This window comes from Felis catus, chromosome F2 (assembly GCF_018350175.1).
Source record: "Felis catus isolate Fca126 chromosome F2, F.catus_Fca126_mat1.0, whole genome shotgun sequence".
NCBI classification, from domain to species: domain Eukaryota; kingdom Metazoa; phylum Chordata; class Mammalia; order Carnivora; family Felidae; genus Felis; species Felis catus.
The window spans coordinates 13,929,334-13,955,490 of record NC_058385.1 but is presented as its reverse complement, the minus strand read 5'-3'; the positions used below and the strand labels follow the sequence as shown (position 1 = coordinate 13,955,490).

Sequence of the window (26,157 nt, the reverse complement as noted above, 5' to 3'; positions counted from 1 at the left end):
ACAAATTGTGCTAGTCTATGAGATCATTGCGATTGGTTTCCAGACATTTCTTTTTGTTCACATCTGCCTTGAAGACTCCGGGACAATTTAATTACAACTGCACTTTTGATTTCTACTTCTTTCAATAAAAAATGCAAAATTACACTCACTTGAGAACTATCAGCCTAAAAGGTTTGTGATTGCTTTTCCCTGTCATCTTTCTTCCAGCAGATCATCATGTCAAGTCAGTTTAGGGCATATTTATTTTGTGTTGAGCACCCAAGACTTTTTCTGGCTCTAAATTTTGTTTGAATTGATCGTAACACTAGATACTACATACAACTACTATATCCAGATGTCTCTCGATAACTTAATGTATGGCCCTCCTAATAAACACTAGAATTAAACCATTAATAGAATAGGCTTCTAGCAGCTGCTCGAATGCCAGTTTGATGGGCATTAAAATAGCTGAATCAGAGATTTCTATAGAGAAACTTACGCTAATGAAAGACACCAAAGTCAATGGAACTACAATATCTGCCAGTAGAGTAAATATTGTATTTACTCTACAATATTATTACTCTAAAAGAGGCTGATAGAAGGTCAAAATCGTTTACCCAATTTAGATGAGCCTTTCCTTTTGCATGTCATTTTGTATTTCCAAGTTTTGCTTAAAATCACACGCCTCAAGGAAAAGTCCTTTATGTACTTATTCTAATAGATAAAAGACTATTGATTAATCTACCTTTTCTCACACAATAAGGTAGACTGGAACATTAGCATCATTCGAGGGCCTCCAAACAGCTCAGCAAGGAGGACAAGAAACAGGAGCTTTTGATATCTACTTAAACATACTTTATACAGGATTCAGCTGCGATTTATAGGTCAGTGTATCATTTTTTTGAAGTTTTTTTTGAAGTATTTATCCTAATAATTTCCTTCAGGTCTCAACTGCAGTTAAAACTGTTCATGCTGGGCCAGTTGTTTTTGGAGGTGAAGCCTGTCTCTTGGAGGTGAAGCTGTGAGTTGGAGGCATGCTGCCGATTTTCTGTGCATTAACTTTGTCAGACTGTGGAGCTACCAATGGAACTCCTGAAAATACACTTTCTGAAGGTAACCTCATAGTGGGAAGTGTTGTCATTACAACAGCACTTTTGAAATGTCAGAAACTTTCTGGTTTATCTCGTGTTTAGAAAAAAATCTCTAAGCCAGCATAAAAGATATGATGCAGTATGTTCACACATTTTTACTACCTGAGAGTTTAATCTCAGGGTCTAATATTTTTTTTCCAGTTGGGTAAATCAATCCTCATTGTCAACTGGATTCCAGTTCGTATACTGCGACCGCATCTATTTGGTGGGAAGCATTCATCAGACCCCTTCGGAGTTGTGTTCTAGAAAGAAGTTATCACGGTGAGCTGGACACTTATCCTCATTTTTTAAAGGGTCAAGTTTATAACCCAGGGAGTTTAACTGTGATGATATAACTGAATCATTGAGATGGGTGGGTGTGATTTGGTTATCTAATAATGATTTATTTTAAAGAATGAACTAAAATTTTCTTTAGTATTGCATGAGATCATAACAGTTCTGCCAAGAATTGCCTTACATTAGCAGGCACTCAATAAAGGCCAGTGTTGGCATATGTGGCTAAATCTTCACCTACATAACTTCAGGTCATATATGCCTTTTATTTTTTTGGTGGTATTCTGCTGAAACATGACTCCTTAGCATTTTAGCATCCCATTAGTTATTTTTCAGCATTGCTTCTTTAAATTTGGGTGTTTTTTTCACATCTCACCTTGAAGGTTGTCATTTTTAGTCTTTGTGGAGCACTTTATAAATTTGTGTTCATATACTTCTTGCTGGAATGTATTGTTTTCATGTTATTGGTATTAGTCAGATTTCAAAATTCTGCAGCTAGCATACTTACAATACATACAATGGATAAAACGATCCCTGGTTTTCTATTCAACATTATCTTTAAATCTCTGAAAAAAACTTGCTAAGACATGATCCGACAGCCATCTGTAGGCTTACAGTCTCTGGGCATCCTCATACACAGCTTGATTTGAGGGTTTCAATACCTATGCCACCTTATTTGTGTGCAGTTCAGTTTGCAAACACTTGATTATAATTTTACCATTCTGCATTCGGTCACTTTAAATTCCAAATACAAAAGCTTTCATAGCCCTGTAATGATTTGCTTGGGAAGCTATATCTCATCCAAAGTAAACCCAAAGGTAGCTATCATAGTACTTACAGGTGTCCTCTTCTTCCATGAAAATACTGATCACATAACAGGCATACACAAAACCAACCAACTGCAAAAGAGAAGAAAAAGAAAAACCTTTAAGAATCTATGCTAAATGTCCAGAATTGAAGAGCCTATATAATCCAATAAATAAAGAATGCATAGTAAGAATGTCAATGAGTCTGTAATAGGAAGAAGTCTTGATTTTAAATAATAGCTGTGATTTAATTTTTTTAATGTTTATTCATTTTTGAACTAGGGAGAGACAGAATCTGAAGCAGGCTCCAGGCTCCAAGCTGTCAGCACAGAGCCCAACACAGGGCTCGAACCCATGAACTGCGAGATCATGACCTGAGCTGAAGTCAGATGCTTAACTGACTGAGCCACCCAGGCACCCCAATAGCTGTGATTTTTACAGCGTTTTGCCATTTCTACTCAGTTGCAATGGCTTTTTAAAACAGAACACAAAAATGGGAAAATGTTTTTAGACATTTCACTTGGATTTTGATTTGGGATTTATAGTCCTTATATTTTAAAATCACCACAGATTATTCAGAACATATAGTTTTAAGTTTGACTACTTAAAGGGCAATTTGTAGCAATACTCATTATTACTACAACTATTTTAATACTTAATGACATAAAAGGAATCAAAATATGCTAACTGTAAATTAAATACCAATCATCTACTTAGTTGTTTGAAATGCTCTGAGAATACAATTCTATTTAAATACTAAATTGTTTTGTTAATTATATCATCAGAAAATGCATGAACTTTTAGTTCATTAATCATATAATGACACCGAAGAGATAGTTTACACTTGGATACTAGTGGTTAAATAAATTCAGGTGCTAGAGCACAGGCTTTCTAGTTTTTCATATTGTTATCTGTACTTACTATACTGAGAAGGCAATTTTTATTTCATGGAGCCAGAGACACCGCAATTCCTGAAGGACAAAATTGTCAATGCAGCTAGTCTAGTCTAAAATTACTCTAAGTACTTTGCTGAAAAATAGATACCTCAATAGTGGTTATATAGTCTGTCTTCTTACTTTTCTCTCTGTTGTTAAAGTCTGTCCTCTCCTCCCTTTATAAAATAACATTTGGAAAGGATAGTCTCTGATAGTCCCAGTATCAAAGGCTGAAATTCCCAGTGCAGAGAACAATCCATCTGGTGTTTGTGACTACCCTGTAGATTAGGAACCTGAACTAGGAATTCACCTTCAGACTGGGCAGGATCAGGTTTTAGCTTTTCCTCACTTGCTGAGATGGATTTCCTCTCACTCTTTCAGGAAAATGCAGAGGAAGCGGTGAGGTCAGAAGGCTCGAAACACAGAGGTTCGAACCAAGGGAGAGATGACCAAAGAGCATCTGTTGCCGCTTGATGGTTCTTTCATCAACAAGACTATTGGAATGTTGCTTCTCCAGTTTGCTCATCACCTCGTAGAAATTGTGGTTGAGTTTGCTCATCTCCCTGTGGAAGACATGCCTCAACTTGGAAATGTTTTGGAAGATGGTCATTTAACAGCCAGTAAGACTATTGTGGAGAATAGGCAACTCCTTTAGTAATTCCTGGTTCAGATCTTTAGACACAATCCGGCCTTTGATGAACTCTTCATCAGCCTTGGCCACACTAACCTCACCTGTCTTTTCTGTATTCTGCATGCCTCCAAGTGGCGCTGGGCACTGTCACAGTCCATGAGTTTCCAACCCACTTGGCGATTCTTTCCTTCATCTCACTGAACTGGGCTCCATAGTATTCCATAGTCCTCAAAGTCTGTTCAGCTCTTTTCTCTTCATAGTCTTACCTGTGAAGGAGATCACCACTTCCTACAATGGTCATTGGTTTCTCATGATTATCCCAGTCACTGTTGTAGACCTCCTGTAGGGTTTCTGACACTCCCTTTGAGTTTTCACACATCACCTTGACTGCACTAAAGGTATTCTTTAGGTCCTTTTATAGCTTGAGGCCATCTGCTAGATTTCTAGTTTATTATAAAAGGATTTAACTCTGGGATAGCCAGATGGAAGAGATGCATGGGGCAAGGTAGGGGGTAAAGTGTAGAGCTTCCCTGTTCCTCAGGTGCACCACTCTCCCCAAATCTCCAAGTGTTCACCAACCGGGAAGGTCCCATAGATGTTCTTTTATTAATACAAAAGAGAGCAAGCTCATCCGAATAATTTTTTTCCAGAAATACTTTTTTTACAGAAGTTTTATTAGCTTATATTTATTCCCTGTAGTTTTAGGGCTATGGATTATGCTAAAAATATTGGGTTAACTATGTTTTCTGAAAAGATTCATTGTCTGTGTACTGAAGAGAACTGGCCAGTATATTTATTTCTTTTCCAAATGAGTCTTTTGACTGATGGAAAGTAAGATCAGGGTCTTAATTCTAGTTACAGCTCACTATCTTTCCTCATTCAGTGAAGTTTTTGTTGCTGATGAAATGGGAGAACACCCAGTTTTAAAAGAAAAGATAAATGTATAGCAACAGAAAATTTGTCAAATTCAATTCTTCACTAATGGGCCTTAAAAATATCTTGATAGATGACAAGAAAGGAATTTGGGCTAGGTAATTGAAATATACAGTACCATTAGCTGGAAACAGTAAGATAAAGACGTGCCATACTAGAATATTAGCTCATTCTCCAGGCCCTCAAGCAGAAATTGCCAGCCTTAATCTCAATATTACAACAAATGAATTAATTAGCATATATCCTTTTACTTTTGCTTTATTGATGGGCACACTAATAAAATATTTATTCCAAAAATTACTTTTGCTATCGTGATTAACCAAACTGCTGCTTAATTAATAATATTATTCTCATGAGAACCTGTCTAGACATCATGTTAATCACCAATTTGTTGATGGCTGAGTGTTGTGTAGTTCTTGGTTTCCCAGAATATGATTTGAAATAGTCCCTGTGGCTTTCTGCTTATCTCCAAGAAATAGAATAACATGCATTCTTGCCAACAGCAAAGATACACAAAGTAAATAACACCAGGATTGTCCCGATTGTCTGCTTTTAATAAAGTTTTGAAGGACTCAGTCATTTTAAAGACACTTTCTTCTTTTCCATTAAGTTATCCATCTCCAAAGTTATAACATTTAAATGATTTTCTCCAATGTATTGTAAATTCTGACTGCATAAAGTCCATTTTTTTGGTATAGTACATAAATGCAAATGGCGGAAGACTAGATTCCAACACCACTTCTTGTATAAGGGATTGATTAGTTTTTGCAAGTAGGATTTGTATATGTGATTGATTTCTTTTGCCCTGCAGGCCTTGTATAAAGATTGGCAGGATTATATTTCACATATGTAGAAACTAGGATGACAGCCACTGGCTGTGAGTCCTGCTAGTTGCGAATCTTAGGATAAATCAAAGAAATGAGGCATTTCTAAAAGCATGAGTGTCTTAAGGGATCACTTTTAGGTGCAACAAATGGATGAGAAAAGCTCATCTAAGAAACTCAGAAGAATTTATACAGGCCCTGCCTCACTTAGGGTGAAAGAATCAGTGGGGTTTGAAGGAAGCCAAAAGGATCCTTAAACAAAAAGAACTCCCCAACGACTTTCCTAGATATCCCAGCATTTACACTAACATTTAAGCATTAATGTTTAAGAGATTCCTTAAGGAATGACAGAAGCGTCTCTATTTAGCACTAGGCTCTAAAATGTTCTTTGTTGGTTGATTTTTTTCCCTCAAATCCAAAATGACTCTATAAAGGTCTTGGCCAAAGCCACCTGCAGGAAGCAGGCAGAGGCTGACACACTTCACTCTGTGTAGAGCTTTATCCTTATGAAAGTCATTAAACCGAACATTTTCAAGTTCTATGTGTAACTTGAAACCTTCTATAATTTAATTTTTTATTTGGGTTAAGACGTTAAGTTACATATAAAAGAAAGCATAGATATCTAATGTCAAGAACTGCAGGGTTTGGGATTTTACTCTATAAGCTAACGAGTTAGCCTGTTACTGTTTCATGGATGCTGGGTTAGAGATAAAGGACTTCATTACTCATAGCTCAGCAGCCAGTGTGAGCTTCATATCTCTGCCACATTCTCCTTGGGCCATGACAGACTCCTGCACACACAGTGGGTTGTGTTACAGGAGAGGAACATTGAGCTACTTTTACAGCAATGGGAAGCAAGCCTACTCTTTGTTGGGGTGTGATGGGGGAGAAGTTACCTCATTCCTTAAGGTTGCTTGCTGAAAACACAATCCTGAGAAGGTGCGCAGGGAAAGGCTGATTATAAATTTGGAGGTTATCGGTATATCTATAGATGGTATTTGAAGCTACATGGGGGTGCCTGGTTGGCTCAGTCGGTTAATCCTCCGACTTTGATTCAGGTCATGATCTCACGGTTCGTAGGTTCAAGTCCCGTGTCGGGCTCTGTGCTGACTACTCAGAGGCTGCAGCCTACTTTGGATTCTGTGTCTTCCTCTCTCTCTGCCCCACCCTCCTCCCCCTGTCCCGCTCACACTCTGTCTCTCTCTGTCTCTCAAAAACAAATAAAGAAATTAAAGCTATATGATTGGATCAGAATGCTAAGGAAATGAGTGAAGTTAGAAAAGGGAGTCAAAGGATGAAGTTCTGGAACATTATGACATTTAGGGTTTAGAGAGAAGTCAAGAAACCAGGAAGAGACTGAAAAGGCCTGACTAGAGAGGTACAGCAATATAAGAAAGCAAGGGCAATCAACTGTGTCAAAGGTCTCTGGCAGGTCAAGGACAATGAGTACTGAGCCTTGACGACTGGACTGGGCAGTGTAGAGCACATGGGTGACCTTGATGGAGTTGTTCTGGTAGAGGATGGGGGCAAAAATGTGACCAGAATGGGTTCAAGAGAAAATAAGATGTCAACTATTCTTTCAAGGAGTTTTGGAAAAGGAGAGTAGAGACAGGAACAAGATCTGGACAGAGATGTGACATTAATGAGGTTTTTGTTTGTTTTTGTTTTAGTTTCTTTTTTAAAGGTGGAAATTAATACAGGGTATTTGGATACAATGGGCTTTTCCTTAAACCATGATTTACAATTTGGGGAAATAAAGAACAAAGATTATTTTCCTGGCCAAGCACACATCACTTTTATCTGCTTCCAAGCCCTCTATAATCCTACCTCAACTTGGCTTTCAAGCCTTCTCCCCTACTCTTCTCTGCCACGAACTGTGCTCCAACTCCCTGAGCACACCCCATTCTTCACTGGCCCGTGACCCCCTAACCTGTTCTCACATCTCTGCTTGCACAGACCCTCTCATCCTTTAAGCTCTGTTGTAAATATCACTTTCTTTGATCCCCCCAGTGGATACACCTCTAGTCTGAACTGTTTCGGGACTTTGTTCTTAGATCTCTAATGGCAGTTCCCAGTATTGCTTTGTGTTAAAGCTTTGTGTTCATTTGTTATCTTCCCAGTGGGTCCTTGAAGGCAGGACCCGTCTGAGACAGCTGCTGCAAAGTCCACGTCCTCAGAGTCCTGCCCTGGTTCCTTTAGGAAGAAGATCTACTCCTTCCACTACATAGGCACAGCCCCGTGTTCTTTGATTCAGGCATATTTATCTATCTATTTACATGTCTGTCTCCACTGCCAGGCTCTCACAAGGTGAGAACTTTTTCTCAATTTCACTTTGCGTTCCTGAAACTTAGCATTTTTCCTGGTACAAAGAAGGTACTTACTAAATGTTTTTAAGCAAGTAAATGATGAGAAGCACTGTATTTCAAAGCAAAGTGTGGGAGGGAAATGAGTATGGCTGGAACAAAGTAGGTGAATTTTAGAATTCCAGCACATTAGCAACCCTGAAATTCCCACATGGGTCACCCTGTCACTCAGTCAAAGTAAAAGCCAACTCTGCTTGTGTGCATCAGCATCTGTTGTCTTGACTTGATAAGTCCCATAGACTTTTCTGTTTTGCTGTGATAACGTCTATGTCACACAATAGACACGAGAACAAGATTATACCATCTTAGACAGATGGATGGAAGCTACACATTTAGAAAGAAAAAGGACATTAGGCTATTTTCACTTATGAATTAACTATTGGTTGGGTTTACATGAAACCAAACAGTTAAAGTATATCGAAAGTAGCTAATGTATTCCTGAATGCACGTTGCTTCCTTCACTGGGAAGAGAAGAAATAAATATGAAGGAGTAAGAATTTCTCAGCCATTTGACTGAAGAGACATAGTGGTTTTCATGAAGTATAGCAATGCTCCAATTCTCACAGCAAGCGGGAATTCAGTATGTCCCGGTGCCATGTCAGAGTGGTAAACAACAGAATGTCCAGACACACAACTTATGGTGGGTTATTAATTTGAGAATCTTCTGACTCTCTCCTAGGAGTGATATTGAACTTTGTACCATGGTTCACCCTCAATTTTGGACTGGACAGTAGGTGTATCCTTCCTTTCTAGGGAGTGATCAAAAAACCTTGAGATTGAAGAACAGGCAGCTGGTGGACAGTCTCATCTCACAGTGCTGTGTGGACACATTTCTTTCTCTATGACTCCCAGGAGGGTCTTTTTGTGCAACTATCACCCACGTCCATCTGTTTTCTCTTGCGTGCCCAACAGAACAGAAGTCTAAGATCTTAGGATCCTCAGGGGAAGAAGTTGTAGGAGGAACCGGCTTTTTATTTATATGGACCCCTCTGGGAAGGGTGTGAATCCTAGTGAGTCCTAACCTATTTGTTTTTAATCAAGCTGCTCATACTTTTCCTTCAGGAATCCAGAATGAGAGTTATGTCTGTTTATGGAAGTGTCCTATGCCAAGAGAAGCCTGAAATTATTTGAAGACATTTGGTTCAATCTCCTAAGAGTCCCACTGGCATGCTGGGCTCCAAATGAACCAATGAATATGGAAATAAGTTGTTTTCTCCACGATGACCATAAAAATGCACAACAGCAACAGCATCGCATTTATTCGGGCTTTGGGGATTTACTGCCCTTACGTGTATGGGAAGCACTTGTGTAGACAGTCAAAATGGAAAACTAATGGATTGCTGGCTTCTACCAAGGAAGATAAGCCTTTTAATGACATGCTTTTGTGATGCAGACACTCTGCACAAGCCAGCTCAGCAATATCGTAGAGGACACAAATGTTACTCTGATTTGCAAAGAGCACTGTTGTCAGATAGTGCATTTCTGGTGGCAAGTTGTTGGGGAATAAGAGCATTCTTTAAACAAACAAACAAAAACAAGCAAACAAACAAATGTACCTATTCAGATAGGTCATTTCATCTAGGACTTTTCTAAGTGTCCAGTTCAGTAATTCTTCAATGGTGTCATGTGAATAGTTGGGTAGGGTTACAGTATCTGAGGGTTACGAGGTAATTTGAAGAAAACTTTCTATTAAGGAAAATTTCATGTAGTTTTACCTGTTTCACAATGTAAACTAAAGCAGAATTTTTAAACATGTAAGATTAACATGAATGTAGTTTGGTGATAAAGAGTTGTTTTTGTGATAGTGTCAGAATGTGATGGATGAGGTCTCGGGTGAGCATACATGTCTTCCTCGCTATGTGGGCTTATAAGTAAGCCAGGGTTCATGGAGCTCTGCCTTCTCGCACTTGTCCTTTTAAATGGAATCAGGGTCAGGAAACTGTAGTAAAAGCTGGCCTTGGGCAGGAGCCCTCCTCTCCACCTATGTCCACTCAGATGGCCTCAGACTTCTTGTATGATGTTCTATACCCTGTTCCCATCTTGAGCTGCTGACTTCAGCCTCTGGCAACTCAAACCTCTTGTTCTCATGACTCATTCAGAATCTTCTGTCTGGCTTGCTAGAACACAGTCTTTTTGAGCCCCTTTCATGTTGGGTTGCCCTCAGTGTCTCGGGAGAGACATCTCTACAAATGCACCCTCAGATCCAGCTTGCCACTGGACCACATAACCCAACAGCGGGATGTTTATCTTCAAATAGACATGTGTTGAGAATTGAGACCCCTAGAGCACCCAGTGGAAGGCGGTGGGTGGCGGAGCAGCTGTGCTCTGAGCCCTCTGCTTAGCCAGGCACTGCCCTATAAGCATACTGGTCCATATGTCTATCCACTGCTCATCTGCTTCTCACTGAGGGGCTGGCTCAGCCACCAATGAAGCTATTTACAAATGGCAAAGTCTGGAGCCCTGTCTTTTATGGACACTGCTCCAGCCAGTAGCAGGTATGTAACCTCAACAGACTGCTTAGCCCACTGTTGCCAATGGAGTTGTGTGTGGGCATACACGGTTTGTAGATCTCAGGACAGGCATTTTTCTGCTCATATGTGACTGTGAAATTTGAGGAGAGAAATTTTGCAATATGGAAACCTGCTTCTCTGTAATGAGGTAAGGCTTTCACAGGCTTCTTATTTTGTTTGAGGGACTTAGCTGACAACCCCACCTAGTGAAATGTGAAAGATCCACTTGGCTGAATTAGCCGATGGAGGCAATTCCACCTCCTTGAACAGGAGTCAGAAGGAGACTGATGATGCTGTGGCCTAGATCTGAGACGGCCCCAGGAAATTCTGTGTGAGAAACTGGCCACAGTACCGAGGCATACCAGCTTTTGTAACTAATGGGCATTTGTGTAAGCCAGATGCATAGCCTAGGACCTGCCCATACTTCATCACTGCTGCAGCAGCTCAATGACCCTCCACTCAGGGTCAAAGTTGGGGAGTAGCCCATGCCATGGACCCTTGATCTCCACTGATTGTCCCTGTTAAATGAATGCTGAGTACTGTCACTTTGCCCATGTGGTGTTCCTGCACCCTGTTTGGTTCTGAGCCTCCGTATTTCTTCTCTCCTGACTGCTGGAACAACTTCACCTTGGTCCTAGGGCCAATGATGTTACTTCCAGCAAGGGTTCAAGGGGTTTCATTTAACACTTGGGGAATAAATGAGTTACTCTTGCTAGTAGTCTTGCTCTGATATATCCAGGTCTTAGGATGGATTTTAGCCTTGTTCTTGAGAGCCAATGCTGACCTTACAGTGGATGGTTATGGTGTCAAGAGTTCAGCTTCTGGTTGGAGAGACCTCAGTTCAAGTTTTGGCTTTGCCACTACTACCTGAGTGACCTTGGGCACGGTATAATGATCATATTACTTAATTGATTATTGTGAGGATTACTAAGATAGTGGATATCCACTGCTTAGTACAGGGCTTAGCTCGACCCCATTCTGGGCATGATATGTTCATTAATTCATCAAGTCCTTACATCTCTAGGAGTTAAGTGCTTTACTAACTCCATTCTGTAAATGAGAAAATCGAGGCATAAAAATTAATGAACTTGTTCCCAACTCACTTAGGTAGGAAGTGACACTCTGGCTGTTTAGTCCATGATGTTAACTCCTCTCCTTATTGCTGCTCTATATGTGGTTCTTCTACAGCTCAAAGCCGCATGTACTTAGCCAAATAGTTACAAACTCTTTTATAGCATTATTCCCAAGAAGGCAGTATTACTTTTCATAGTAGCCCTTACATAGAATTAAGGGCTATCCACCTATCTACTTAACACGTTATTCACCACACACTATGTACTTTTAAAATGATGGTTTCAACCTTTAAAAGCATTTTTCAAAGCATAAGAAGTCAAAAATTTGAGTCAAGAGTATTAAGTAGTTCCAGGATCCTTGTGTCTAATAATCTGGAGTTTTTAGGCTTCTCCTTTGTTTTGTTAGGTACTTTCCAATCCACCGGCCAAAACCATTATTGTTTCTTATAACATGTTGAAATCAATAGAAAGGAGGAGTTTTTCACTAATGATGTCCATTTTCTTACTTCCTAAACTAAGAGTTCCTTTTTTAATATACCTTTGGAATGATGCCAGAATTATATGGTCGTGATATTTTCTTTCAAATATGAGTGCCTGTATGGGTCCAGGAAAATTCATTATCATTGTGTTTTAAACATTTTTTTTTTAACGTTTATTTATTTTTGAGACACAGAGAGACAGGGCATGAACGGGGGAGGGTCAGAGAGAGGGAGACACAGAATCTGAAACAGGCTCCAGGCTTTGAGCGGTCAGCACAGAGCCCGACGCGGGGCTCGAACTCACGGACCGCGAGATCATGACCTGAGCCGAAGTCGGACGCTTAACCGACCGAGCCACCCAGGCGCCCCATTATTATTGTGTTTTAGTTGATTACTAAATGCTTTGTTGAAATACGTGTGCATCATGCATTTGAATCCAAGCACAGCCTAGAAATCATGACCAAAAAGGAAGCAAGGTTAATTCACTCTGACTTATTCTTAGAAAGTCTATGTTGACCTCCAAGGGTTCTCTCATCTTTTATTATTTACAGTCATTCTGTAATGTTTTTAATAATTTATTCCATTTTGAGGTGGTGCAGGAATGGTGTTAATTTTTCTGCTCTATAATTTGTGGCATTCGTATTTTGGAAAAATGGGACAGTTGCCTGGGTCAAAGAAGAAAAACATAACCACCATGGTAAAATCTTGGTTCCCTACCATTGATGAAAACCAGTTGTGTGATTTCTGGAAGACAGAGATAGTTCTGGGTTATAGAAGCCACACCTAAGGTGTTACAACCTAAATACTTCAAATGGAGCCATGAACTACCAGGGCGGGTCAGTGAGAACTGGTTGTAGGCTCTCACAGGAGCAGCTGCATTTCCATAGTGCCAGAGTCTGCTCCCAGCAAGCTTCATTGTTCCAACTTGGTCCTTTCAAGGTACACATCTTAGGGGTAATTGCCAACCTCCACTGAAGTGAAGAATGTTCACACCTAACCAAATTCCAGAAAGGGGCTGACTCCAGAAAAAATTTGCAGGTTGGAATATTACTCAGAAAAGTTATTTGGGCTGGAAAAGAGGGTCAGACTGAAAGAAAGGAGTTTAAAAACTTTTGTTTGTGTATGTGGGGGGAGAGGGTGGAGGGCCTGGGTGGCTCAGTTGGTTAATTGTCTGACTCTTGACTTCGACCCAGGCCATGATCTCATGGTTTGTGAGACCAAGCCTTGCATTGGGCTCTGTGCTGACAGTCTGGAGTCTTCTTGAGATTCTGTCTCCCTCTCTCCCTGTCCTTCCCCCCTTGCTTTCTATCTCTCTTTCAAAATAAATAAAAATAAACTTTAAAAACCATTTTTCCCAACTAATTTTTTTGATTTAAAATTATTTACTTCAGAAGCCAGTGAAATCTCTAGATGCCTTAAAGATCTAATTTACACCTTAATTAAAAAATCTCTGTGGACCTACTATAGTCACTAAAATCCTACATAAAAAATAAGTTATACTATTTATGTAGTTGTGAGTGAAATTAGTTGGCACTTCTGCTTCTATTTCAGGTGTTTAAGGATGAGAATAGTTGACAATATGCCTGAGTACTGATTTCCTGTTTTAGTTCTGCTTTATCAGTTATCAGACTGCAACTGTTCTGCTGTATGGACAACCTAAGAGGAAGACATTAGGGTTGGTTCAGTGGTAATTAGAACTGGGTCTCCCTAAAAGGTAGAAACTGTGTGGGAAGATGCTCTGGTGCCATGTAAACTCAGTGGGAGAGATTGGTGTTCAATGAGCTTTAAAAATATGGCATCTTAAAATGGCATTAAGGTCCCACAAGGCTATTTCCTTCAGAATCATTACAAAAAGTATATGTTCCCTACCAAGTTGGATAGTTTTCTACTTTTCTACATGGTGGGAGGTGAACTGAGAGAATGATCTCATTCATTATTGAGATTCTAGGAAATATCTGGATGGACATGTATTATACTGCTATTTTTATGGTAAAAATCCGATACTTCAAGACAGATTATATCTCCTTACATATCATGACATAGTTTACATCCCGTGAGAAGAAGAGACCTATGGAACCATTTGTAGCTACATTTTGAGTATTTACTGGGGGCTAGGACTTGGTGCTAAGTTCTTGGTAATTTAATTGTCACAACCATATTTGTGAGATGAATATTATTATCTCTCTTTTGTGAATGAGGAACCCAAGGATTCAAATAACTTCTTTCAGGTTTCATAGCTAGTTATTAGTAGAATCAGGAATCAACTATAAATCTTTAGTCCACAAACACCTACACTTTTGACACAGTTTAAACTGGGCAAGATCTGGGAAGATGAGGAAGCAGTTTATATCAGAGGTTCCCCACTGACTGAGGCAAGTCACTTCATATTGCCCTCCCTACAGCCCTAGGCCCCCCTCCTTCTTGTTCATTGACAGACTGCACTAGGCCCCAACTCAGTATCACTTTTGTTTCTCATTTCTTGCCCCTGCTTTTGGGTCACAAAGCAAAGCGTTCAAAATATAATGCTCAGGTCCCACCAATAAACTACACTTCTTCAGCCTCAACTCGGACTTTCATCTCCATTCTGAAGTTTACCATTGGCCTCAGTCTTAGCTTCAGCTTCATTTACTTGGCAACTTCTGTCTTCATCTCTAGCTCATGATCTTCAGGGATTGTTCTAGATAGCATAAAATCCTGACAGCCACTAGACTCTTAAACCTGTCTTGGCGAATAGGTTTCTCCTTTCATTCATGGTTTCCTATCTCTTCAGAAGAAGAGTGCACATTAGTAGGTTGTTCCATAAGCTTTTCCCACCATAAAACTCTTTGATTCTGTGAGTGTTCCACATGTAACTCAAACATTCCTGGATCTTGCCATTACTTTGTTGAGTGTAAGACTATTAAAGTAGACCAATTAACCTATCCACAGACACAACTTATTGTATTTCCATTCTACATGTTTCCATCATACCTTCTTGATGTGTCTGAGGATAAGAAATCTTTCCTCTTTAAGCCAAGACAACCCCCCTCACTAATGTTAGTTTCTTCTTATCTTGATTTTCAAAGATCTTTCTTCTGCTCTTTTGAATTTGTCTGCAATATCTTCTTTTCACAGGCTCTTTTCCTCGTGCCTTCAGAAACGTTTAGTTCTCCCTTATCTTACAAAAATGTCACTTGATTCTGTTATGTCTTTACAGCTTCTTCCTTTTACCCACAAATTTCTGAAATGAATGTTTTTATCAGCTGCCTCCTTTCCTTTGCTTTTCATTCCTTCCTTAATTCACTGCGGTTTGGCTTCTGGCCCTATTTTTCTGCTGAGATTGCTCCTTTAAAGGTTAACAGCGTACATTTTGTCAAATCTAATGGCCTTTTTACCTATCCAAATTCAAATAGTATTGGTACTACACTCCTACTTGACTGTGAGTGTTCGGTTCTGCCAGGCTTCCACATCTCCTTCCCTGATGGGGCCACTTACTCTACTGCTGTATTCCAGCCTGGCCACAGCATCTACAAGCAATTCTTGCTGTGGCAATAGTGGACCAAAAGACTCTAGGTCGATGGCGGGACTCAGCAACAAGTCACTTTTCGACATTAGCAGCATGGTCCTTGTTGACATCTCCTTGGGTAAAAGAGAACAAGCAGGGACAATCTGGGCGTGGCCCAAACTTAGGGTGAGAAAAATCTGCTTGGGATCTGGGGAGGAAGGACTGCCTCCAAAACAAAGTTCAGGAGAGTACCAAAGTCATCTCTGACCCCGACTATCGTCACTAGCCAAGGTTGTCCTGACCCAAGAAAGCAAAGAAGGCCAGGATCCAGGCTTTGGGGTGATGAGACCATTTCAGAGCTCTTGGCTTGAGGGATTAAAATGCAGTGAGGCTCACTGAAGAAGAGTTAAGGAAACTGGAAGCAAGAACAGCTCCATGAGAAAAGGGGATCTAGAAACTAGGGAGAAAAGTAGATGGAGTTGAAAGCCACCTTCCTTCCAGTCTAGGAGAGAAGGAGTCGGGGTTGGAGGAAGGAACCAGAACTGGTGACTGATGGCACAATTAGGAACAGACCACTAAGTGTACAGCTGACCGTCTCACTGGCCCTCATTTAAACAGGGTGCTTACAGACTCCATCTTAGGACATGGAATTGCTTCCAGCCCCTAACTGCTAGTTGGGAGAGGGCTCCTAATATACTACCAGTCACTAAAGTGGGACTTTAGCAGGGTTGAAAGTACACACTGCCTCTCAAACTCAAATGCACATATGTCTTTCTGGGATCTTGTTGAACTGTAAATTCTGAACTGTAAATTCTGATTTAAGGTGGAGCCTCAGATTCTGCATTTCCAGCAAGTTCCAGGGATACTACTGTTGCTGGTTTGCAGACTGCTCTTTGAACAGCAAGGAGTGAAGGAAGCAACCGTAGTTGTGAGCAGCTGGGGTCGTGCAGAACCTGTCTTTCAGAGGAATCAGCTCCATGTCCTTTGGTCCTACTAAAATCTAATAAACATAGTGGATAAAATCAAAAGTAATGTGGGTATTTATAATATGCCACCATTTGTTTAAAAAACAGGGAGGAGAATACATATGCCTATGGCTTATACATTGTAGTAGATTACTAGTTGCCTTTTCCCTGTCTATTCTTCCTTTATTCTTTACCAACAGAACCCCAATGTTTGGGAGTGGCAAAGTGCCCAGCTTAAAATCTATCCCCTCAGACAGGGCTAGTCAATTAGATAGTGTGGGACTTTTAAATTTCTTGAAAAGAAGTTGGCTGCTGGGAGGCCAACTCTTTTGTTTTTTTGTTTTTTGCTTTTTTGTTTTTCCTTCTTGGCTGGAATATTGATGTGATAGATTTCACTCTAGCCACCATATTGTGATCATGAAGTGCTTTTCAGGATGAAAATTGGGTCCCAAGAATAACGAGGAAGGCAGATAAAGATCCTGAGTCTCTGATGATAGTGGAACCACCATCACAGGCCTGCTGTGCCTACATCCAGATTCCTCTTGGGTGAGAGAAAAACAAATCTCTACCTTCTAAATAATCGTTATTTGGGCTTTCTTTTATAGGTAGCTAAATTCAATTACTAAATGGTACTATATGCACATAGTATTTCTCAGAAGGTCATCTGAGAACTGATATCAGCTGTCGCCCCCTGGGAGGGGAACTGATAATCCCTTGGGTGAGAGGCTGGGGAGGGGGACAGAATTTAAATTTTATGGAGTCCCCTTCTGTCCTTTTTGGAGTTTTCATCCCAACGGTACAGCCATAACAAACATTCACAAATAAAAGCATACAAACAGTAAATAACAACAACAAAACACAAACCAAAAAGCACGCAAGTGAAACATGAGCAATATGAGAACCTGAGTTCTCGTGAATGCTCAAGAAAAACATATTTTGAATTTTCAATGCCTGTTTTCACATCCTTTGACTGAAATTTTCTTTTCATTAAAGATGAAAGTGGACCCAGCTGCATTATATGAATTTAATCAGATATTGGTACACGAATGGAAATTACCATGCAGAATTGATATTCAACTGAACTCCGGTTTTCTGTTTTGCTTTCTGCAGAATTTTACATCGGGATCACTATGCAAATAGTTAAAGCTACAGCACTTCTGCTGCTGAATTAGATCTCTGAGATTTTGAATTCACATTTAGGACCAATAACAAGTGAATCAATGGCCGAGGAAGAAATGTGTTTTGGAAGTTTGTGTCTTTGTTATATGTCTTCATATAATTTAGTTAATCTATTTAATGAGGTGTTGGATTTTCATTGGTAGTGTCATTTTATGGCAAATATCACAGGAGATTCAAATCTTGATGTATGATTAGAAAGCATTTAACCAAGAGCATTCAAGAAGCTTCTGCTCAAACAACTCCATTTGCTTTTCAAGACTTTGTTTTACTATAAAGTCAATCTTATTTCTCCCTTAGCTAGGAAAAAATTTTCTTTTCACCCAAACATTCCAAACTTTCTCATCATTCCTACCCTTGGACCATGGATCTTTCCAGTGTCTGGGTGCCCCCCTTCCTTTTTGCCTTTCCTGGTAGCATATATCTTTGTGTGTACACATGCGTGCATACACACACATTCAGGGAGCAATTCAGACCATGCCACTAAACCTCACAGGCGTCTCCAATCCACACCGAATCACTGGAGTAAACATCACAAACCGTTGTCTTTTGTCTACACCCAGCTCACAGATACGCTCCAATTGGTTCATATATCCTTTCCATAAAATGTTAAGATGGTGGCCCAAAATAAAACATGATTTTGGAAGTTCACATTGGAAGATATCACAAAAGTTTTTAAATATCTGGTTTCCCTTAAAAAACTGGAGGAGACTGGATATGAAGTCCTGCATATCAATAGTTAGCTCAGGCTGGCTGGCTTAGTGGAAGAGTGTGTGACTCTCCATCTCGGGGTCTTGGATTCAAGTCCCACATCGGGTATAGAGATTACCTAAACAAATAAAACCTCAAAAAAAAAAAAGCTCAAATTGAATAGCTGCTGCTCATTGACACAGAGAAGTCTCATGTTTTCTGGAGTCCTCACATCCTATTGCCTGGCCTGTCTGCTATTTGAGTCTTTTCTCTTATTGTATGGTCATGGGGGATATTTAATGTGGAAGCATGAGTGGAGAAGCGAGGTGAAGAAGTTGACCTGAGCACATAATTCTATGCAAATATTTGTCTGGAGAAAGAGTCCATTGCCCCAAGCATGTTTAGAACTAGGAACTGCTCCTACACAGAGCCCTGCACTGATTGTCTACAGTTGCGTGAAATGATCACACAGTTTATTTTCCTCTTATGAAGCCAACTATTTACGTTCATGTACTCTTGTAAGATGCAATGGAGGCTACTAAGTATTAGGGTTCCCCTCACCTTTATTCTGTAGGTCAGGAAACTGACTCACACCGTGAGTTATCACTGCCTGACAACTCATAACCATTTCTTTACTATTTTATGCCTGTAGGTCTGACCTTTCTAAATTAATGACAGACTCCTGGAGGAAGGAGTATCATCTTGTTTACTTCCAGAAGTAAATAGAAGACTATGTAAATATATTTATTTATAGATATGAATGAACAAATAAGGAAACATATTACCAAATTAACCCACTGCAGTTTTGACACAAGAGCACCTTTTCTTCTTAATTTTTATATTTGAGATTTTCTTTTCTTTACAGTTTGTTTCACTTGAATTAGAGTGGAAAACCTGGATTTGTTTATTTACTTTCTGTGGCAGTATATTTGAATCTATATTTTCAAGTATATGATGTGAGCATTTCACCAGGGGGCTAATAACCACAGCCTGGAAAGTGTAAAGATAAATCTTATTCACACTTCATTAGATCAGGAAACATTTTCTCACATCAGTTAATATGCTGATAGTTTTTAAAACGTCTGCCTTCTTCCCCCACGGCGCTAATGTGAAGTGAAGTCAATGTAAGACTAGTATGCAGGAGATTTAGAAGGATTTTGGGGATGTCATATGAAATGTTAACCTTTCCACGTTAGCATGTATGATGAAAGGATATGTCATATCGGCAACGTCCTCCTTACTCTGTCTAGGAAGTCATGTTATTTTGAGTACCACGCTGCATCCTTTCCTTTGTTTTTGTTTTGTTTTTAAGTTCTGGAACGTTTTACCTGACATGATACCTAGAGATGCCTCTGCTCAGAAAAGTAATTAAACAATTGTGCAACGAAGAACTATTAAAATACATTGAATCCCTGCTAAAAAGGACAAAAGCAACACATGGAATCCATTGTAACCTCTACCACACACATATTCCTCAGTCCTACTCTTGTTATTTTTGCTTTTACTAGCAGTTTTAATCCTGTGAATAGAAGGAATTTAAGCCTTATCCCACTTACAAAAGGATTGTCAAATAATTTGCAGCAGGGGTTTCCGTGACATCTATTCTTTGCTCATTTCATCCAACTAATAATGTTTATTGTGTGAAGGTGGAAGGGGGAATGGAGAGAGAAGGAAGAGGAAGAAGAAGGGGGGGGGACGGGGAGGAGTAGCGGGATGCAGAGAATGGGAAGGAGAGAGGGAGGAAGTCAAGGTCTTCCTTCTTACAAAGAGAGCTTATCTACATTTTAGAAATAGTGAAGTCTCCAGGTAAATCTCTAAATAAGGAGAGGATTTTGCCTCTGGTCAAAAGGCTACATAGAAATGGTATTTCAGTAGTTAACAGCAAAGTGAAACGGGCTCTGCTTGCCTCCCATCTCCACCCTGTTCTCTGGCTTCTAGAGGGGTCCTGTGTCGCCCCTGTTCTTCCACATTGGTCCCTTGCTGATATTCTCAGCTGCCTCAGCGACACGAACGAGGAGAAGGACAGCCACCTTGCAGTCTTCAAAGGACAAAATGTTAAAGGGACAAAGTCATCTAAGAATCGTATAGGGATACGGGTTGTGAAATGGCACATTAACCAGTGGGTGGAGAAGGGCTCTCTCTAGGGATGAGAGGGGGCGTGAGTGGCAGACGTGGCACCCAAAGCAGGCGGCGCCCGCTTGCCCTCTGGGCGGGCAGGCCAGGCCTGCGGGGAGGGGCCCTGAAATCCCCTCTCACTTGTTGCCGCGAGGCCGCAGGCGCGTGTGCAAGTTCGCACACGCTGACGGCACTGACACCCAACGGGTGCTCCTGTTAGAGTAGAAGAAGAAAACTCAGCTGACGGGTTTGGAACGCTGATTCTTCAGGTTTGAATACACGCTATTCACTTGGTTGCTTCTTCCACACGACTGCATAAAGGACACCGGGGAAATTAAACACTTTAATTGTGGGCAGACAAATCACCTTCCCGTAAATCAGAAAACAGCTCGTGGAACATAAATCAGTTAAAAGGAAAAACGGGGTTGCACAGCAAGTTTTTACCTGCATTGTGCATGTAGGAGGTGGGCTTGAACGAGGACATTACCTATATGGCATATCCTTTCATCACTGTTCAAATGATCTAACGAAAGGAGAATTAGAAACAGAGACAGACCTTCTGCGCTCATTTGACGAAGATCTGTTCGGTGGTCAGAATACTTATTTCCTATCAGAGCACGAAAATGTTTCAATAATCTCCTTTGAAGGGAGGTGTTTTTAAAAGTTTAGTAAGTGTTGGTCTGCTATCGTTTCAAGGAGCCTATTAAAACATTTTAATGCTGCTTCAGATCAACTGATTCAAGAAGTGTACTGTGGATTCCAACAGCCAGAACTGTCAGCTGAGCTAAAGACCTATTCAACTGAAGAGCACGTTTCAAATAAATTACGCTTACAGCCACTGCAACACTCCACACTTTAATGGGGAAGGTTTGATTAATTTGCTAGAGTGGTTCACGGAACTCAGAGACGCATTTTACGTACCAGATACGTGGCTATTATAAAACGTGTAACTCAGGAAGAGCCAGATGGAAGAGAGAACACGGGCCAGGTTCGTGGGGAGGAGCTGCCGGGCTTCTGTGCCCTCATGAGTGAGCCCCTCTCCCCAGATCTCCACATGTGCAAAAACCTGGAAGTTTCGTGAACTTTATCCTTTTGGGGTTTCTTGGAGGCTCTATTACGCAGGCGTAGTAGACTAAATCATTGATTATTGGCATTGATTCAATTTCCAGACCCTCTGCCCACCTCAGAGGCCAGTGAGATGGGACTGAAATTTCCCACCCTCCCATCACGTGCTTGGTTCTGCTGTCAACCAGCCCCTACCATTAGTGTGGTCCAAAAGTCACCTTATTAATACAGCAAAAGACATGTTTGTTTCCCTTCTTGCCTAGGAAATTCCAAGGGTTTTTAGGAGCTCTGTGCCAGAAACTGGATGAAGACCAAATACACTTAATATATTTTTCTTATTGTAAGTCAATATCACAGTCTCTAAATGACATAGTATCGTCCTTATTTTTCTCGCTTTCAAGAACCAGAACAAATTCCCCTTCTCCTTGGGTATTTTTTAATCATTAAAAAAGATAGTTACACAGAGAACAAATTGGTGGCTGCCAGAGGGGAGGTGGATGGGAAGACAGGCAAAATAGATAAGGGGATTAAGAGGTACCGACTGCCAGTTATAAAATAAGTAAGTCATGGAGATGAAAAGTACAGCGTAAGGAATATAGTCAATAATACTGTAATAATCTTGTATGGTGACATGGTGACTATACTTATTGTGGTGAGCACTGAGTAATGTATAGAATTGTTGAATCAATACGCTGTACGTCTGAAACTGACATCACATTATATGTCAGTTTTAGTTTAATAAAAAAAGATACTTATAGGGGTGCCTGGGTGGCTTAGTCGGTTAAGCATCCGACTACGGCTCAGGTCATGATCTCACAGTTTGTGGGTTTGAGCCCCACGTCGGGATCTGTGCTGACAGCTTGGGGCCTGGAACCTGCTTTGGATTCTGTGTCTCCTTCTCTCTCTTCCCCTCCCCCGCTCACACTCTGTCTCTGTCTCTGTCTCTCTCTCTCTCAAAAATAAATAAACATAAAAAATTAAAAAAAAGATATTTACATACAAGTACATATCAGAACTCAATAGTGGTTAGATTTTATCAATAGGAAATGGTAGAGCCACAGGACTTACAATTTGAGGTCTAGTTGTCACTAGTTGTTATTGGTGGCATTTTGAGGGACCTTTTATGGTATTCAACAGAATTTAAAATTTTTATCATGCCGTCACTTTATCCTACTTTTCTTCGTAACTCTGGGCCTAGTCCCTTGCTGGCACGCAGCATTTGTCTAATAAACTCATGCTAAAATATTAAATACACTTTTTGGAACCTCTTGGATAAGTGCAACAAAGGTAAAAAGGGCTCATTCAAAACTTGTTGTTGGGGAAAGAATAGACAAATATACCAGTGGAGCAGAATAGAGGACCCAGAAATAGACCCACATAAACATGGTTAACTGACTTAAGGGAATACAGTGGAACAAAGATAATGTTTCCACAAATAGTGCGGGAACAGCTGGACAACCGTGTGCGAAAACACTGGAAAACCTTTCACAAAAATGAACTCAAAATAGGTCATAGACCTGAGTGTCAAACATAAAGCTTTAAAACTCCCAGAAGATAACATAGGGGAAAATATAGGTGACCTTAGATATGGTGATGTCTTTAGATACAATACCAAAGGCATAGTCCATTAGAGAAATAATTGATAAGATGGACATCATTAAAATTTAAAACTTCTGCTCTTGCAAAAGGCACCGTAAAGAGAATGAGTAAACAAGTCACTGATTTGTAAAGAAAATATTTCTTCAGATTTCCACAGACTTATAGAGAAACTATTTGCAAAAGTCCAATAAAGGACTGTTATCCTAAGTACATGCACACACACACAACTCTTTTTTTTTAAATTTTTTTTTTCAACGTTTATTTATTATTTTTGGGACAGAGAGAGACAGAGCATGAATGGGGGAGGGGCAGAGAGAGAGGGAGACACAGAATCGGAAACAGGCTCCAGGCTCCAAGCCATCAGCCCAGAGCCCGACGCGGGGCTCGAACTCACGGACCGCGAGATCGTGACCTGGCTGAAGTTGGACGCTTAACCGACTGCGCCACCCAGGCGCCCCAACACACAACTCTTCAATTTAAAATTTTAGCAATGTGAAAATGAACAACTGGGTTGAGAATGGGCCCAACACCTGAAGAGACATCTCATAAGAGAAGATAATACGGATTGCAAATAAGCACATGCGAAGATTGTCCACAGCGTATGTCATTCGGGAAGTTCAGGTCAAAGTGACAATGAGATACCACCACCCACCTAGAACGGCCAAAACCCAGAACACTGACAATGCCAAGTGCTGGCGAGGGTGTAGAGCAACAGGAACTCTCATTCAGGGATGGGGAGAATGCAAAATGAAACACCTTGGATGTGTGGCAATTATAAAAAACTAAATATACCCTCACTATTTGATTCGGCAGTCACACTCACTGGTATTTACTCAAAGGACTTGAAAACATATATCCACAGAAAAAACTTGGACATGGATGTTTATAGCAGCCTTCTCAATAATTGCCAACACTTGGGTGTAACCAAGATGACCTTTGGTAGGCGAAGGGATAAATAAACTATGGTCCATCCAGACAACGGAATACCATTATGTGCTAAAAAGAAATGAGTCATAACAGCCACGAAAAGATATGAAGGAATCTTAAATGCATATTATCGAGGGAAAGAAACCAATATGAAAGGCTATCTACCATATAATTTCAACAATATGATATTCTGGAAAATGCAAAACATTTTGAAACGTAAAAGGATCAGTAGTAGTAGGGGGGTGCCTGGATGGCTCAGTCGGTTAAAGGTCCGACTTCAACTCAGGTCATGATCTCACACTTCTTCGTGAGTTCAAGCCCCGCATCAGGCTCTGTGCTGACAGCTCAGAGCCTGGAGCCTGCTTCAGATTCTGTGTCTCCCTCTCTCTCTGCCCTTCCCCCACTCATGCTCTGCCTCTCTCTCTCTCTCTCTCTCTCTCTCTCTCTCTCTCTCTCTCTCAATAAATAAACATTAAAAAATTTTTAAAAAAGGATCAGTAGTTGCTGGGGAAGAAAGGATGAATGGATAGAATACAGAGCGTTTTTAGGGCAGTGAAACTATTCTGCATGATACTATAATGATGGATACGTGTCACTATACATTTGTTAAAATTCACAGAATGTACAACACCAAGAGTGAACTTTAACTTATGCTATGAACTTTGTATGATCATGATGTGTCAATGTAGGCTCACCGATACAAATGTAACACTTTGATGTGACTTTTCTTTTTTTAATTAATAAGCTAATTTTTAGAGCATTTTGAGGTACACAAGAAAGTTCTCATATATTGCCAATGTGGGATTTTGGTAGTCAGGGAGGCTCTGCATATGAGGGTCAGGGAGTTTATAGAAACATCTGTACCTTCTATTTAATTTTGCTGTGAACCTAAAAATGCTCTAAAAAAATAAAGGTTATTAAAAAAACACTCATAGAAAAAGAGATCCGATTTGTGGTTACCAGAGGCAATGGGGGGGGGGGACGGTGGGAAGTGGGAATATTGGAGGAAGGTGGTCAAAAGGTACAAACTTTCAGTTACACGATAAGTAAGTACTGGCGATGTAATGTACAGCGGGGTGACTAGAGTTAACACTGCTATATAATATATTTGCCAGTTGTTAAGAAAGTAGATCCTAAAAGTTCTCATCACAAAGAAAGAAACAATTTTTTGGGAATTTATATGAGATGATGGATGTTAACTCTTATTCATTGTGGCAACCATTTTGCAATGTATACGTAAATCGAGTTATTATGCCATACACGTTAAAACTATACAGTGCTGTGCATCAATTACATCTCAATAAAACAGAAAGAAAAAAATTGACCTTTAAAAAAGGTCAATATGATACATAAATTAAACATACAGATGAAACCAAATACAGCAATGATTTTTGATGTGAAGCTTCTACTGACTTTGAAATTAACAGTCTAGCCCCAGCACGCGTACCCTTAGCCACGCTCCCTTCTTTCCAGTATTCAGTAGCTTTGGGGCTCTGTCAGATGACAGCTAGGAACAGGGGTCTCCAATATGAAGGCCCTACGGGGAGGATCCCTACATGAGCTACATCCTGTTTTGTCTTCACCATAAAACGGAGGAAACTGGGGAACGAGGTGTGTGTGCATAAAACCATAAACATATCTTTAAAAATTCCTGATTTGGAGGAAAATATATCAACGTATTTAAATCTCAGTGTGCTTACCAAATGATTCTCTTCACCTCTAGCTGTGTTCCTTTACCTCCTCTCATCCCAAACTCTTAGAAAATAACTAGTCCCTTCACTCCATGCTAAATTTTGGCCTCAGAACTGGCAGAAGGGTGGGATGCTGGATTTTCAATGAATACTCTTTTGGTTGTGGAGTTGACTGTGAGGCTTTTGGGAAATGATCCCCATCTACCGATGTCTCAGGCAGTCTGGTTGGGGGCACTGGAAGATCTCAAGGAACCATGTGAATTCAGTTCCTTTGTTTCATTGAGAGAGTTTAGCAGGACGATAAAACGTCCAGACCACTTGGAGTCCTGACCCGGCTTTGGCACTTACTAGACACTCTGGCAAGTGTCTCCCTCTCTCTGTATTTGGATCCTCCTCTACAAAATGAGAGTAATATCTAGCCCACAAACGGAATTTCTATTTGGATCAAATGAATTTTCCTTAGCAAAGTGTTCAGTTAGCATCTGGCA

The 26,157-nt window shown here is 40.3% G+C and overlaps 1 protein-coding gene across 1 annotated transcript in view; it reads right to left on the bottom strand.

The window, feature by feature from the left end:
* Positions 1–26,157, bottom strand: part of NKAIN3 (sodium/potassium transporting ATPase interacting 3) — a 616,620-nt gene that overhangs the window by 44,783 nt on the left and 545,680 nt on the right. The window contains exon 7 of the mRNA XM_023248646.2: positions 2,242–2,302. Within this exon, the coding sequence (XP_023104414.2) occupies positions 2,242–2,302 (61 nt within the window). The remainder of the gene's footprint in view (positions 1–2,241; positions 2,303–26,157) is intronic.